This window comes from Pyrgilauda ruficollis, unplaced genomic scaffold (assembly GCF_017590135.1).
Source record: "Pyrgilauda ruficollis isolate IOZ18807 unplaced genomic scaffold, ASM1759013v1 scaffold63, whole genome shotgun sequence".
Taxonomy (NCBI): Eukaryota; Metazoa; Chordata; class Aves; order Passeriformes; family Passeridae; genus Pyrgilauda; species Pyrgilauda ruficollis.
In genome coordinates this window covers 2,091,337-2,105,693 of record NW_024528044.1, presented here as the reverse complement: position 1 = coordinate 2,105,693, position 14,357 = coordinate 2,091,337, and the positions used below count along the sequence as shown (strand labels likewise).

At 37.5% G+C, this 14,357-nt stretch overlaps 1 protein-coding gene across 1 annotated transcript in view; it reads right to left on the bottom strand.

The window, feature by feature from the left end:
* The window catches only part of SCFD1 (sec1 family domain containing 1), a 45,521-nt gene extending 35,830 nt beyond the window's left edge, over positions 1-9,691 (bottom strand). The window contains exons 1-7 of the mRNA XM_041484118.1: positions 9,618-9,691; positions 8,822-8,910; positions 7,749-7,839; positions 6,885-7,007; positions 5,725-5,812; positions 1,956-2,045; positions 717-772 (exon numbers count right to left, since the gene is read on the bottom strand). Of these exons, the coding sequence (XP_041340052.1) occupies positions 717-772; positions 1,956-2,045; positions 5,725-5,812; positions 6,885-7,007; positions 7,749-7,839; positions 8,822-8,910; positions 9,618-9,674 (594 nt within the window). The 5' untranslated portion in view covers positions 9,675-9,691. The remainder of the gene's footprint in view (positions 1-716; positions 773-1,955; positions 2,046-5,724; positions 5,813-6,884; positions 7,008-7,748; positions 7,840-8,821; positions 8,911-9,617) is intronic.
* Positions 9,692-14,357: the final 4,666 nt, after the last annotated feature.

The following is a 14,357-nucleotide window of genomic DNA, read 5'->3' as shown; positions in this document are numbered from 1 at the left end:
TCCCTAAACATGCAAGTAGAAAATACCAGTAGGAAGCATCAAGAGGGAACCACAGCAGAAGCAGCGAATTGGGCTGGTAGGCACTGCCACACAACTGTTTCATAAAAGTGAGATTATGCTCAATATGAGCGCATGCACACTGCATGCTTAGATTTAATCAGCATTACCATTTCACTGACAAAGAAGATGTGAAGGAGATGTAAGAAATGAACCACAGTGACTCCTAATGAAAACAGTTCTGTAGAGATTGTTAATTGTGATTTAGTTTGGTCATTTCATCCCTATTTGATGATCAAGTTAAATGTCAGTTTAATTTGCTATACTAAAAATGTCTTGTACTTGCAGGATTTCCCTGTAAGATAGATAAAAATTTCTTACTGATACACAGAGGAACACAGGCCCGACAGACACTTTTTAAACTGTGTAGATGCAGCTTAATTATAATGCCTATTAGAAAATCTTGATAAACTTTAGATTAGGAATAATCATTTATATTAAAGTTTTTCATTATCTGATTCCCTAACACTACAGTTTCTACAGAAGTTCTGTGAAACTGAAATCAGAAAGGAAAGTGGAAGTATCTCTTTTCCAGTTTTATTTCCTTCATAAGGAAAAGGATACAATGACACCAGACCTCTGTCTAGTACTGAGAAAAGTGAAAGTGATGTTTGGAAAGTTGTAAAGCAATGCTAGGTGTTTAGAAAAACAGTTCTTACCACTGCCACCATTTCAGCTGCAGTTCCTCTTGAACATCTGATTATAGGTATAGCGCCTAATAAAAGATACATTGACTTCTATGTGCATTGTCATTTTTAGATTCATTATTACATTACTTTTAATAAACAACTTTAACTAACATTCTGAGATTAAATACAAACTTACATTAAACTTTTCTCTTGCAGTCTTTATCTATGAAATGAAAAATACTATATAGAAATATTAAATAAAGTTTTACAGAAGTGAATACCCCACACAACAATTTATGAGAAATAGAGTATATATTAGAAAGAAAGCTCATCCACTGTTGGAGGGGACAAACTATCTCATACAGACTCATTAGAAGTTATTTTCAAAAGGTTAGAAGTCCCTTGAACACAATAGTAAGTATTATACCACCACAATCTATCTGTTACAACTCACTGCTATGTCCAGGACTATCTATCTATGGTAATGCTATTTTCAAAAGCACATTTTCCATTGGCTTTCAGGTTTCAAAATGTTTAGTTACTGTTTCTCACTATCTATACAAATATGAAAATTCCAAAACCACAGATTTTAAGTGACTGACGAAAAGACATTAATTTGTATCACACTAACACTTGAAAGAACTGAATATTTCCAAGGGAATCTCTCTTGAACAGCCTGCCCCATGGCAATCCCCAGTTCCCCTTGCAGGAAAGCTATCTCAGATGGACCAATTTCAGTTACAACTTAAGTTAAATGTCATCACTATGCAAAATGCATCAGCAAAGTGTCAAGGAAACTCACAATAAAATAAGTAAACTTAATACATCTTCCTATTCATTTAGGAAGTTATTTCACTTAGATTTTTGCAGGGTTTGTGTGAGGAATTTTTTTTCTTCTAATTCTGTGGTGTTTAGGGGATTGTTTTTTGGTTTTTTTTTTTTTTTTTGAGAATGACAAATCCAAACTCAAAGCACTGTTATCTTCATTGCAAACCAGGATTCTGTTAGAACAGTGCATCCAAACCTTTGCATTTCAGTATTCTCCTCCCATTGGTACTGAAGACTAAGACTCAACCGCCATGAAGGACAACCTTTACTGTACTTTGCAGTGATATAAAGCAATAATTTGAGAAAGATAATTATTCCACCCTGTGAATTATTGGGGTTTTGGTCACAGATCTAATTCTGCTTTAAATTTTCTATATGAAGTCACTAGACTTCTAGTTATCTCACTGAATATGGAAAACATGCTAGAATTTGGAAACTTACCAAGTGTAACAAAAAAACAGAAGAGACTATCAACAATAGTGTCCATTATAGTTTCCATTTCTGTGTCTGTTATATCTGGTCGGTTAATGGCTAAAAGTGTGGAAAAAAGAATAGGGTTAAATAAGTTTATGCCATTTTAATAGTGAGAGAGCAATCCTCTTCTTATCTGATGGCTGTTAGTAGTCAACAGCTTTCATTGCAGAAGAAATTACATCCTGAAATGCCCTTCTCACCATAACTGTTAGTTTCCACCCCCTTTTTTTTCTCAGAAAAAAACTGGCAGAACTTAATTATTGCTTACTGTATAAGGTCAAACACTATACAATAATTTCCAAATCTCTCTCATTGTACAGGTATATTTTGGATTGTTAGTATTGCACAAACAAAAACCTACTAAGAAACATGTTATACAAGAGAAATGGCCATCCACTCGGCTAACATTTTTCAGGAAGAAAATCCTCAAGATTTACCTGTATAAAATAATTAATTATAGTATGAAGTTATCTATATTTAAAATTTCTAAATCCCACCCCTTGTATGGAGATTCCTTTTTTTTCTCACAATTTTACCATCAGTTAGGGGTAATTCCCAAGTCATAAAACATTTTACTTGACAGATAAAGAGATATTTCCTTCCCACATTTATGTCAGGACAGAAGACATGGAGCAACATTTCTCTTAGTAACTAACGCTGACAAGAATGTAATAGCCAAAAGGAAACATCAAACCAAATCTTATCACAGAACTCAAGTCAAGCACTATCTCAGGATTCATGCCATAAATCCTATCCTTGTTTTACTTTACCTTTAAAAATTTCTTACATAATTACCTGTCTTATCCTCTTTCCTCAAAAATGAATTTCAAAGCTTTAAACATTAATAAGCCTTCCATCCTAAATTTATGCATGGACAACCATACCCATTCTCTAACTTTAAAGGAGCTTTTTTCCCCAGCTTTTCTCCTGTAAGAACTTTAGAGACATGGATTGCATTTCAGCAACTACACTTAGTAAGCTAAAGTTTTGACTAGGCTGACAGCAGCAATAGAAGTTTCAAGTTTCTGAAATATCAGCACCAAGAAAGGCAGACCATTCCCAATATCTGTATTTTCCTATAAAGACAAAGCTTTGAAGAAATTCACTGGGGCTATCATTCTGCAGTTATCTCCAACTAATGGTCTCCTAGTTTGCAGGGTGGAAAAAACCCTCATTTTTACTCTCTTGCCTTTTCTGACTTTAAAATTTATTTCCCATCCTGTTAATATGTTTAAAGTACTCATTTCTAATGTTCCAGTAATCTGCATACTGTCAGTGCCTTCTAATTTTGTCTACCATGCACATTTTACAAGCACATTCTTTTCTTGTACCATAGCAACCAACACAGATACTTCATTTTCCTGCTTCTTAGATCAACCTTTGAGAAACTTCATTAAGGATCTTTTGGTAAAATGTTCTACCATGTAAGTTTCTCTCTCTCCACTCTAACAAGCTTATGGGGAATGCATCTATTACAAAAAAGTAAGCATAGGTCTCCTACATTTTCCTGTTGTACTACAAAATTCAACCAAATTGTAAAGAATGGTAAAGAAGCACTCAAATAACATGAAACAGGATGTCTCAAATATCAATTTTATACCAATACTAATAATTTACTCTTCCTTATACACTGTCTTAGAAAAACAGAATCAGAAGGAGCCTGAGGGATTAACTACTTGGTCTTTCTTTCCAAAGATGAGTTAAACCCATGTAATTTCTGTATCTAAACCAAAAAGAGCTCCCCAGTCACAAAAGTAGCACAATGTTTACAGGTAATCTCATATTTCACTATTTTTAAAGTTAGAAAGTGCTCCTAATATCTGATCAGAAACATCCTTGTTGCATTTAAACGCATCACTTCTTGTCCATTACTAAACAGAGATAATGTATTGTGTGCTTTCTGTGTAGCTAAGTCTTTCACATAATTGAAGGATTTTATATTGCTTATTTGTCCCGACATTACCTCTCTGTAAAAGCAGTTACACAGCCAAGGAATCAGGAAATGGAAAATTAACCTGTTTTGTGATATCTGGTCTTAGTTCACCCATTCAGATACCTTTGTGGTCACACACAGCAGTGCTGCTGCAAGAATAGCAGCTGTCTTTAAGTACCCTCAGATTTACACTGACTTTTGTAGATTATGAAGCTGGCAGTCTCCTGCTAGAGTTACTCTCCACAGGCAAAAAAGCCCACGTCTTCCTCACCTCTGCACTCCTACTGCCTGTCTGTGTCAGACCTAGAACTCACACAAGGAGACAGATCAGCTACTGAGCTCTAATGGAAACTCATCACTCTCTGTGGGAGATCAGATTTCAGTTCCATGAGCTTTTGGAAACAGCTCACTTCTACATTGGTTTAAACATGCTGGCAAATTTCAGCAGCCCAAGACAGGAAAACAAGCCAGATAGAAACTGATGGGTATGAAACGTTCAGTCATTTTAATTCAAATTCCTTGTTAGCATAAGGAATCTTATGATAGTCAATTAAGTATCTTTATATACACAGGAACACATCACAAAACAATTAGTATTAAAACTCTTCAACATCTGGTTTTAGTGAAGAAAATTAAATCTGCTTTTCAAACAAAAAAGTCCTTCATTCTGCCAATGGAATCAATCCCCAGTGTGAGACACCCAGTGTGTGACACACATCTCAGTTATTATGGATCCAGTTTTAAACAAAGGTACTGACTTAAGATATTGGGCAAGAAAGCAGAAAAATCTCACTGCTAAATATTAGACATACAAAGACTTCTCATCTCTATCTGGTCACTAAGGAGTATTCTATGCACCAGGAATTAGCTGTGTGACTTTGCAACTACACTAAAGCAATGAGGAGCTGCTGCAAAAATAGGACTATCTTGACTTCTGCTTTTTCCCTTTCATTGCATTTGTACATCACACAAATCAGTTGGTATTTTCTAAGGAATGAGTCAATTAAACACACCCTGCAGCTCTGAAATTACTGGCTCTGATGTAAAAAGAGAGGAAGAGTAAAACTACAGCAGAAGCAGCCAGACAACATACCCTTTAACATCCAGAGTAAGGGGCAGGAGTGGTGAGGTTGTAGTTCTCTGTACATTCAGCACACTGAATGGGTCAGAGGTGCACATAAAATCAGCACAATGGAGGAAGGAAAATCACGTGGACAATTATGACAACTAGTATGTATGTTGACTTGAGCTGCCATAGCACCAAGGTAACTGACCTAAGGCAGCCACTTGCTTTTCCTGCTATGTTCCAAACCAAGTTGAACAGAAGTCGCAAGAAAAAAAAAAAAAAAAGAGTTCCAGGAGGCTGACTTTGCAACTCTGACACTTTATTAAGAAGCTGACATGCTTGACTCACATGCTTGCAGAAGCAATCAGTATTGCTTATTGTCTAGAATGCCCTTTCCTACCCACAGTGACTATCTACCTGTGAAAACAATATGTAATTTTTCCAGTATTATTTGTTGCATTAAAAGTGTTATTATCCATAAATGTCCATACCACAGTTTCACTTTGTTATTTGAAAATATGTATTTATTTTTCAGTATCACAATCACCATGTAATAAAAGATGCTGAAATGAATATCCAATAACTGCTTCTTTCATGATTTTACATATCTAACACATTATCCTGAATTCTGAGCAGATCAAAGCAAAATAAGGTAATTGCTGGTTATTAGCTACAACTTCAAAAGTAAATTTCAACTTCAGACATTCCTGTATAATTTTTATATAAATTCTACTTACCACGGTATGAAACAAGTTCTTTGTTTTGGTTACACAATACAAACATATCATCTTCTAAAGTAATAAAATTAAGATATTGATCGAACACCTGGAAAGCAAGGAACAATGGTCAGAATAATCCAGAATGAAGCATTAAAAAAAACCTATACGTGATTTACTGCCACATTTTACAGAAGTATCTATTAAAAAAATAATTGCAAGATATAATTTATGAATTAAAAAGCCTGTGTAAGGGTTGAGTGATTAACTAAAAATATTAGAGCACTGAGAAGTGCCAGAACTGTCCAACTTCAACTATTTCTGTGCACAAAGTTTCAGCAGCCAAGTATCACTGAAAAAACACATGTGGAGGACATTTCAATATTATAGGTTCCCTTTTTATGTATATGAAGGACTGCAACATAATCAGCACTGAGCTCTCAGGCAGGAGAGAGGAAAAAGGGCAATATCTGAACAATAAGACACGACAGCTCATTAATTTTAACTTTTCTGTAATACACCTGTGCATTCAGGAAAAAAATTAAACTCCTCTATAGCATAAACTATTAATGAGACACCAAAACTGAAAAACAGATTTAAGAAAGCTACTTAACAGTGCTATACCAGTTTCCTGCTGCTGAGGACCTAAGGCTTAAACAATACTAGTAGTGTTCATTTTATTTCACAACAGGTTCTTTCTCTCATGCCACTAGTACTAACTGGAGTGAGAAAAAGTGAATGTATTGAAGTGCATTACTTAGTAATTTACAGGTTTTGGTACAGCCATTCAATAAAAGTAAATCCCTAACACATGCCTTTAAATCATTAAGGTAAAGGAGAGTACTCAGTAAAAGTGTGTACATATGAAATATTATTTCAAATGAGAACTGCACTCCTACTGCTCTTCTTGTGTATTTTGGAGCTAATACAGAAACATAAATGCACTGAAAGCGCTCATTCAGCTGATGTGATCAGGAATCCTCTGAAACCACTGTATTTCCTCTCTTATCATTTAGCCCAAAAGTCCTGTAACACTTTGCCTTTGGCAGCTGAAGTATGGTACTAAGCTGCATTACTGGGATGACTGCAGGTTCTGTTTTTTTTCCCCCAGTATGCCTGAAAATAAGAATGAAGTGACACCTTTAATGGTGCTAATATTAGGGACTGGGGGACTTCCTTACCTTAGCCACTTGAGTTACTGCATTAGCACCTATAGCAGCATTTGCAATATCTTCCAGTTTACTTCTTGAAATGGCAGAAATGAAATTTAAATAGTAAGACTCATAAAGCTGGTTTCGAAGATCCTAAAGAAAACAAAATTTTCCTGAAGAAGTACTAATACATTCCTGAGTAGTTAAAAGAAGAAATCATGCTTTTACTATGTAATTACAGTTATCTACAATCAAACTAAACCTTCAGAAGTGCTTAGCTGCCTATTCATACAGCTCTACACACAGTGTTTTGATTACATATCCAGATATAAACAACCTACAACGGAACTGCAAAAAACCAGGAAATTATATTTAAGCTAGAAGGGAGCAATTACTATTCTACCCCTTATTGCTGACGAAAAATACCCTTTGTTCTTCTCCTTACTTTGGGAAAGATGTCAACCTTCCATCCATCTCCTTACCAGAAATGTGAAAAATTGAGGTTAGCCTAATCCAGTCCTCCAAAAGTAGTATCAAATGGTGCAGGTGGCTCAGGACAGTGTCCAGTCTGGTTTTGAACCTCTCGAAGGATGGAGACTCCACAAACTCTCCAGGCAATCTGTTCCAGTGTTTGGCCACCCTCATTAAAATAGCTTTTTCTAATGTTAAATGGAATATTTGGACCCACTGCCTCTTGTCTTTTCACTCCCCAAACTCTCTCTGAAACATACCAGACATATTTAGCCTTCTACTTGCTGGGAAATTGAGGTTTTGCAGAATAATATTTTTCTGACAAATATGTGCTAGTAGTTACAGTCACATTCTGGTGAATGCAGGATTACTTCACACACCTTGTTGTGTGGGCTCTTTTGAAACATTACAGATGCAAGTTACCTGGCACATTCTGTCAATATTTTCTTCTGTTGGCATTACAAAGTAAATAGCTGGAACATCTGGAATAGCATCCCGATCTGAATGTAAAAGCCTGACAGGAAGAAAAAAGACATCTCCAATATGTTTCTTCTCTGATATGTATAAAATTAAAAAAAGTTAAAGAAATTATTTATTTGTACAGATGAATGAAATTTCCTACAATTTCCTTCTATATTTAGTTAGAGTTTTAGCAAAAAAATAAATCACATTTGTGTATTTTTTGGCTGAATATATTAATAGATGTGCTCAAAGTTTATTCAAAGTTGAGAAAAGTCTTTACAAATGTTCAAAAACAGATTATCCATTCAGAGGAAGCTAAAATACTGCATCCATGAAGTTCATATGTGAACTGTTCATATGGTAATAAATCATTATATTTAGTTCTATTAAACTTGCCTTTCCTGCTTGAAGACAAGGTGCTTACATGTTTTTCTCATGTTTCTGCTGATGTGTAAGTGTTAAACTGGTTCCACTTCTAGTCTTTACTTAGCAAAAGTTAATAAACTTGGAAAAAACCACACATATGTTCAAAGTTTCTTCATGACTATTACCACAGTTAAGGAATGACAACGGACTAGGTAAATGTCATCTGGTGAAAAAGACATGAGAAATCTCTTAAAATAATACCTAAAGATTTCACATGTTTGACAGCAGACAAGTAAAATTTACGTGTAAAAAGATAAGCAAAGAACATGCTCAGTCCCACGAAACAGTCTGTGCCAATATAATTTTAACATATATGATTGCAAAAGGATTTGTAGAGACAAATACCAAAATAATACCTACTGGATAAGTTTTATTTTTGAACAAGGGCCTCCTGTTTTGAGCAAGAAATCCTAGTGAACAAGGTTTGGAACAATCTCTCTACTCCCTGATTCTGCATAATGGCATCTGATTCAGGAACAAGTCAGTTTATAATCTTTATTCTAGCAGTTATTTATTAAATGATTTTTCACTGATTTGTTAATTATTTTGGGAAATATTAAATAATGTTCTTCTTAGAAAATAATTCCCAATTTTTAAAAAGTACTTACAGATGCAAAGTGATCCCCATATCCCTCAGCTCCTTCACTGACAGCAAAGGTGAGATGATATCTTGGCCAAATCTATCATAAATGAGAACCTGAAACAGATACACATCATCTTATAAAGTGCTGTGAAAAGTGAATACTGTAGAATACAGTAGATACAGAAATTCAGGTTTAAGGAGCTACCACCCTAACTTCAAAAGTGCTTCAACATCTAAACGTCTACCAATTTATAATAAATCATTAATTTGTCATGGACTTCCCTTTGTGCTTACAAATAAATAAAATATAAAAGAAAAAACAAGGGGATACTCAGTGATAAAGGGGGAAAAAGAACCATCACTTCCATCTCCTGAAAAATGTCTTGTCAAACAAGAGTGCTGTTTGAAGTTTGTTATTTTATGTGCAGAGTTTTCTGACTGCAGTTGGGAGAAAACAAGAGGAAAATCAGAAGAGAAAATAGGAATTAGTGAAAAATTACAATGGATGAAGAGACAGAATATATGCTTTGTAGTAACAAAAACTCCTCATGACCTACAAATTACATTTTAAAGGTAATAAAGCTAGCCTGAACTCAGATTCTTCAAGCTATCAATAGTTCTTCCATTTGTACGGGCTTCTTTCTGACTCCAGTATTTTTTCAGCAGTTCTGATACTCAATTCTGTGTATTTACAATACAGGAAAAATATTTTGTACAAGTTAATAACACAAGAAAGATGAACTTGATTTAGTTAAAATCTGCAAATCGGAACTTTTCTGAACACCATAAAATTCTCATGTTCCAGTTCCAAAAGTTCTTACCTTCCATACTGGTTCTCCTGTGCTGTTTTTAACTGGAGGAACATTGAAGTTCAGCATACGTTTCAAAGCCACTGGAAAATAAAGCCAAAGAATGCTTTACTCTCTTTTACACTTCAACAACAGTGACTTGAAGACTTTAGCAGGATTTTATTATACATTTCATTTGAAAGGAAAACCATCACAAAATATAAATACAAGTCACATTTTCATTATTTTTATGCAGCTTTGACTGACAAGTGGCTCACATCTGCTAGAATTTATGGACTCCAGAGGACACAGCAAAAGGTAAAGAAGCAAGTTCTAAAACATTAATTCTCCTTAGTATACAGGCTATATTCTAATAATGTTTCCCTTAAAAATAATTCCAGTATCTTCTTGAACTAGTTTGCTTTATTCCCCGATTTGGTTTTCATACCCCACAGAAACAACATTGTACACACCAAACAAAAAATACCTTTATGCCTGACTAAAATCAATGCACAGTTTGAAAGATTTTGAGAACTCATATGAAGAAACTGCTGGTTTAAGGGATAAAAAATACCCTCAGTTTGTAGCAGGAAAACTCTCTGAAATATGAATGAACTTTAATTTAACTTTCCATTCCACAAACCAAAGCAGATTGTTTTACCTACCTCTAATTTATAAAACTATTACTATTCCTCATTGATCTGATTAAACAACACAGTATGTGCTGCTCTCCTATCTTTTACTAGCAGCAAAAAACTATTTGTGCTATAGTGCTGATACTCTTAAAACTCCTAACAAAATCATCACAGAGTTTTGCAAAGAGGAAAAATTTGCAGAAATTAGAGTGATGGATACCACTTAGCTCATAAATGGAGAGCAGTAGAAACACTTAACTTCTGACTCTGGCTGAATGAACATAGTGCAGTTCCTGGGATCTACAGTATCACAAGACATCTCAGGCTGGAGAGGACCTTGGAAGACCTCCAGTCCAACCTCCTGCCTAAGGAGGCTCAGCTCTGAGGCTAGGCCAGGCTGCTCAGTGCTTTATCCAGTCAGTTCTCCACGGATGGAGATGCCACAACCATATTGTGCAACCTGTGGCACTAACTGTCCTTGTGGAGAAAAAGCTTTTCCTTACATCCAGTTTGAACATCTTGTTTATGCTATGCAATTTATGCCTGTTGTGCTTCACCCTACTGCCATACACCACTACAAAGGGGCCTGGTTCCATCTTCTCAGTGCTGCCCACAGGCATTGGGGAGCTGCTGTAGGCTCCACCCTGAAGCCACCTGGAGAAAACTCCAAGCAGAACAACCCTTAGTGCTACAGCCTCACCAGAGCCTCTGACCACCTTGGTAGTCTCTGCTGACTCCCTCCAGCTGACAGTCCACTGGGACCCCCTGCAGGTCTTTTTGACAGAGCCGCTCTCCAGTCTGGCAACCCCTCATACTGTTGCCTGTACCTGCAAGGGGTTCTTCCTTTAGAAGGGCAGGAATTTGTCACCGTTAAATTTGGTAAGATCTCTGCTGGCCCATTCCTCTTGCCCATCTAGGTGCCTCCAAATGGCAGCTCTGCCCTCAAGTAGAAGAGATTCCCCTAGTTTGCTGTCACCTGCACACTTAATCAGAGTACACTCTGACAGGCCCTCCAGGTAATTGACAGACATTTTAAACAGGAGAGGTCACAGAATACACTCATGCAGTGCTCTAGTTGTTACCAGCCTCTAGGTAATTATGTCTGATTAATTACAAACTCACTGAGCCTGACTATACAACCAGTTTTTTCAGTTAGCTGTTCATCCATCTAGTCCGTGACTTCCTAACTTGGATATAACACCATGGTGTCAAAAGCTTTGCTGAAGTCAAGGTAAATGAAATACCCCTGTCCTGTTGCCTACAAACCCAGTCATTTTATCATTGAAGGCAATTAGGCCGGTCAGGCATGATTTACCATACATAAATTCATGTATGCATTTTCCCTCATGTGACGAGAAGTATTTTCCAATAGGATTCACTGAATGATTGACTCCAAAGTGACACTAAGGCCTGGAAGCATTTGTAGGTGCAGAATGAGGCAAAGGCAGCACTGGTTACCTCAGCCCTATCTGTGTCTATCACCATTAAATGACCATGTTCATTTAGCAAAGATCCAACCTTTTTTCTTATTTACATTTTTGCTACTAATGTTGCAGCAGAAGCACTTCTTTCTTGAGATACATGCTGCACAGCTCAACCTCAGTAGAACTCTGGCTTTCCTAATATCATCTCTCCATGGCCAGGCAGAGTTTCTGCTGTGCTGCTTCCTCCTGTGTACTGCCCATACAAACGACATTATTAGAAGTGAAACACGAATGTGGGAAAATCCAAGCTAGCACTGAGTGCTGAGTCTTGATGGACTCCAGCCTTCCACTTGCTTCATACTTTTTTTCTCTTCTTTTTTAAACACCATGAAGCAGCTCTGAAAATTCATTACAGGCTGCTCCTGAATTCTTTGGCCCCTCACTGCTGGTAACATCTTTAGCCATATGAGCAGTTTTATATAAAGCTGTCGGGTTATGTGCTTTGGTACTACCGAAGTTGAAGCAATTGCATTGCAAAGTTTATCATCTAAAGCAAAACTTGGCATAAGCTCTTTGCTAAGAAAGAATAATCAGACTATTAACATGCTGTGACAATCATGTCAACATTCAGCAAGTGTCCGAGTTCCTTTTCTGTATTCATATTGTCATTTCATTTACATTAATGTTGAATGTTCTCTGGGGCAAGGATCAGGTTTTTACTGCGCTTGCACAATGATATGCTTTTGTTATGAAACCAATCCTGGTTATGAACCAGGATAAAGGTCACAACAGAAGGTGCACATGCATGGTAAGACCATAACTAAATGATGAGAAACCTTTTTCTGAGTACATTTTAGTTGTTGAATCTAGCTCCTTGGAAAAGACCTCCTTAACAGAAGACAACATGGATTCAGTTGTAAACGCTGACTGAAATAATCAAGCAACAATTGGTGACATGGACAATGGGGCTGAGTGCACCTGCAGCAAGTCTGCCAATGACATCAAGCCAGGTATGGTCACAAAATCACAGAATCATTCAGGCTGGAAAAGACCTCCAGGATCAGTGAGTCCAACTTTTACTGATCACCACCTTGTCAACCAGACCATAGCACCAAGTGCCACGTCCAGCTGAACACCTCCAGGGATGATGGCTCTACCACCTCCACGGGCAGTTCATTCCAATGTTTAGCTCTTTCCATGAAGAAATTCCTCCTCAATAAGGAGAGGAGGGAAGCCATCCAGAGGCACCTTGACAGGCTTGAGAGGTGGGCCTGTGGGCCTCAGGAAGTTCAGCAAGGCCAAGTGCAAGCTAGGTTGGGTCAATGCCAAGCACAAATACAGGCTGGGCAGAGAACAGATTTAGAGCAACCTTGAGGAGGACTTGGGGGTGTTGGTGTATGACAAGCTTGACATGACCTGGCAATGTGCACTTGCAGCCAAGATAGCCAACTGCACTCTGGGCTGCATCCAAAGCAGCATGGCCAGCAGGATGAGAGAGGGGATTCTGCCCCTCTGTTTTCCTCTGGTGAGATCCCACCTGGAGTACACACAGGCGGAGTGTGTGTGGAATGCCCACATCTGGGCCCAACATAAGAAGAACTTGAACCTGTTAGATTAAGTCCAGAGGAGGAACACCAAGATGACCAGAGGGCTGGAGTACCTCTCCTGTCAGGAAAGGCTGAGAGAGTTTGGTTTGTTGAGCCTGGAGAAGAGAAGGCTCCAGGGAGAACTTACAGTGCCTTCCAGTACCTAAATGGAGTTACAAGAATCCTGGAGAGGATTTTTCACAACAGCATGTAGTAACAGGACAAGGGGGAATAGCCTTAAATGGAGGCAGTAGGTTTAGATGAGATATAAAGTAAGAGTTCTTCCCTATGAGGGTCGTGAGGCTCTGGAACTTGTTGTACAGAGAGGCTGTGGATACTCCATAGCTGGAAGTGCTCAAGGTCAGGCTGGATGGGGCTTTAAGCAACCTAGTGAAAGATATTCCTGGCCATAGCAGGCAGGGAGTTAGAATGAGATGATTTTCAAGGTCCCTTTGAACCCACACCACCCTATGAACACGGTGAAACAGAAAAGAATAAAGCTGTACAGAATATGAGCTCAAAGAAAATAGGCTTTATTAGAAAGACAGCAAAGAGAAGATAAGCAAAGGACTTCAGAAGAACATCAAACAGCACTATCAATGGTAGAGGGCAGAGGAATGAGATAACAAAAAAGGAGACTGGTACCAAAAAATTAAGCATACTAGTAAAATATTTAAGGTCCATAGAGACTATGACTGAGATTTTTAGGCAGACGACTTCAAACATTTCATGGTAATTAAATGCATCCAGAATCCTCTATACCACCAAAGATACTGCAGCTGACAAGAAGAAAGTGTCATGATTACAGCTTAACTACTGACTACAACTTTGGCAAGCAAGGGAAGCAGAGGACTACGGAGCTGACATTCCCGGAATGTGTGTACAAGGCATTATGAAGCAGCATCAAGGCAAAGAAGAATCAATTAAGGACTCTCAGCAATCTCAGAAGGGACTGAACTAACAAACCTTTACTCACAGAAATCCTCATGCACAATTAGTTTAGTTGTTGTTATCGCATTCCCAGCTTCTTGAGGGTCAGTACAGACTCGGACGCCCCTGTATTGTCTCAACACGAACATGACAACAGCAACTTTATTTTCGCACCAGTGAACGCTATTTCCCGTCGAT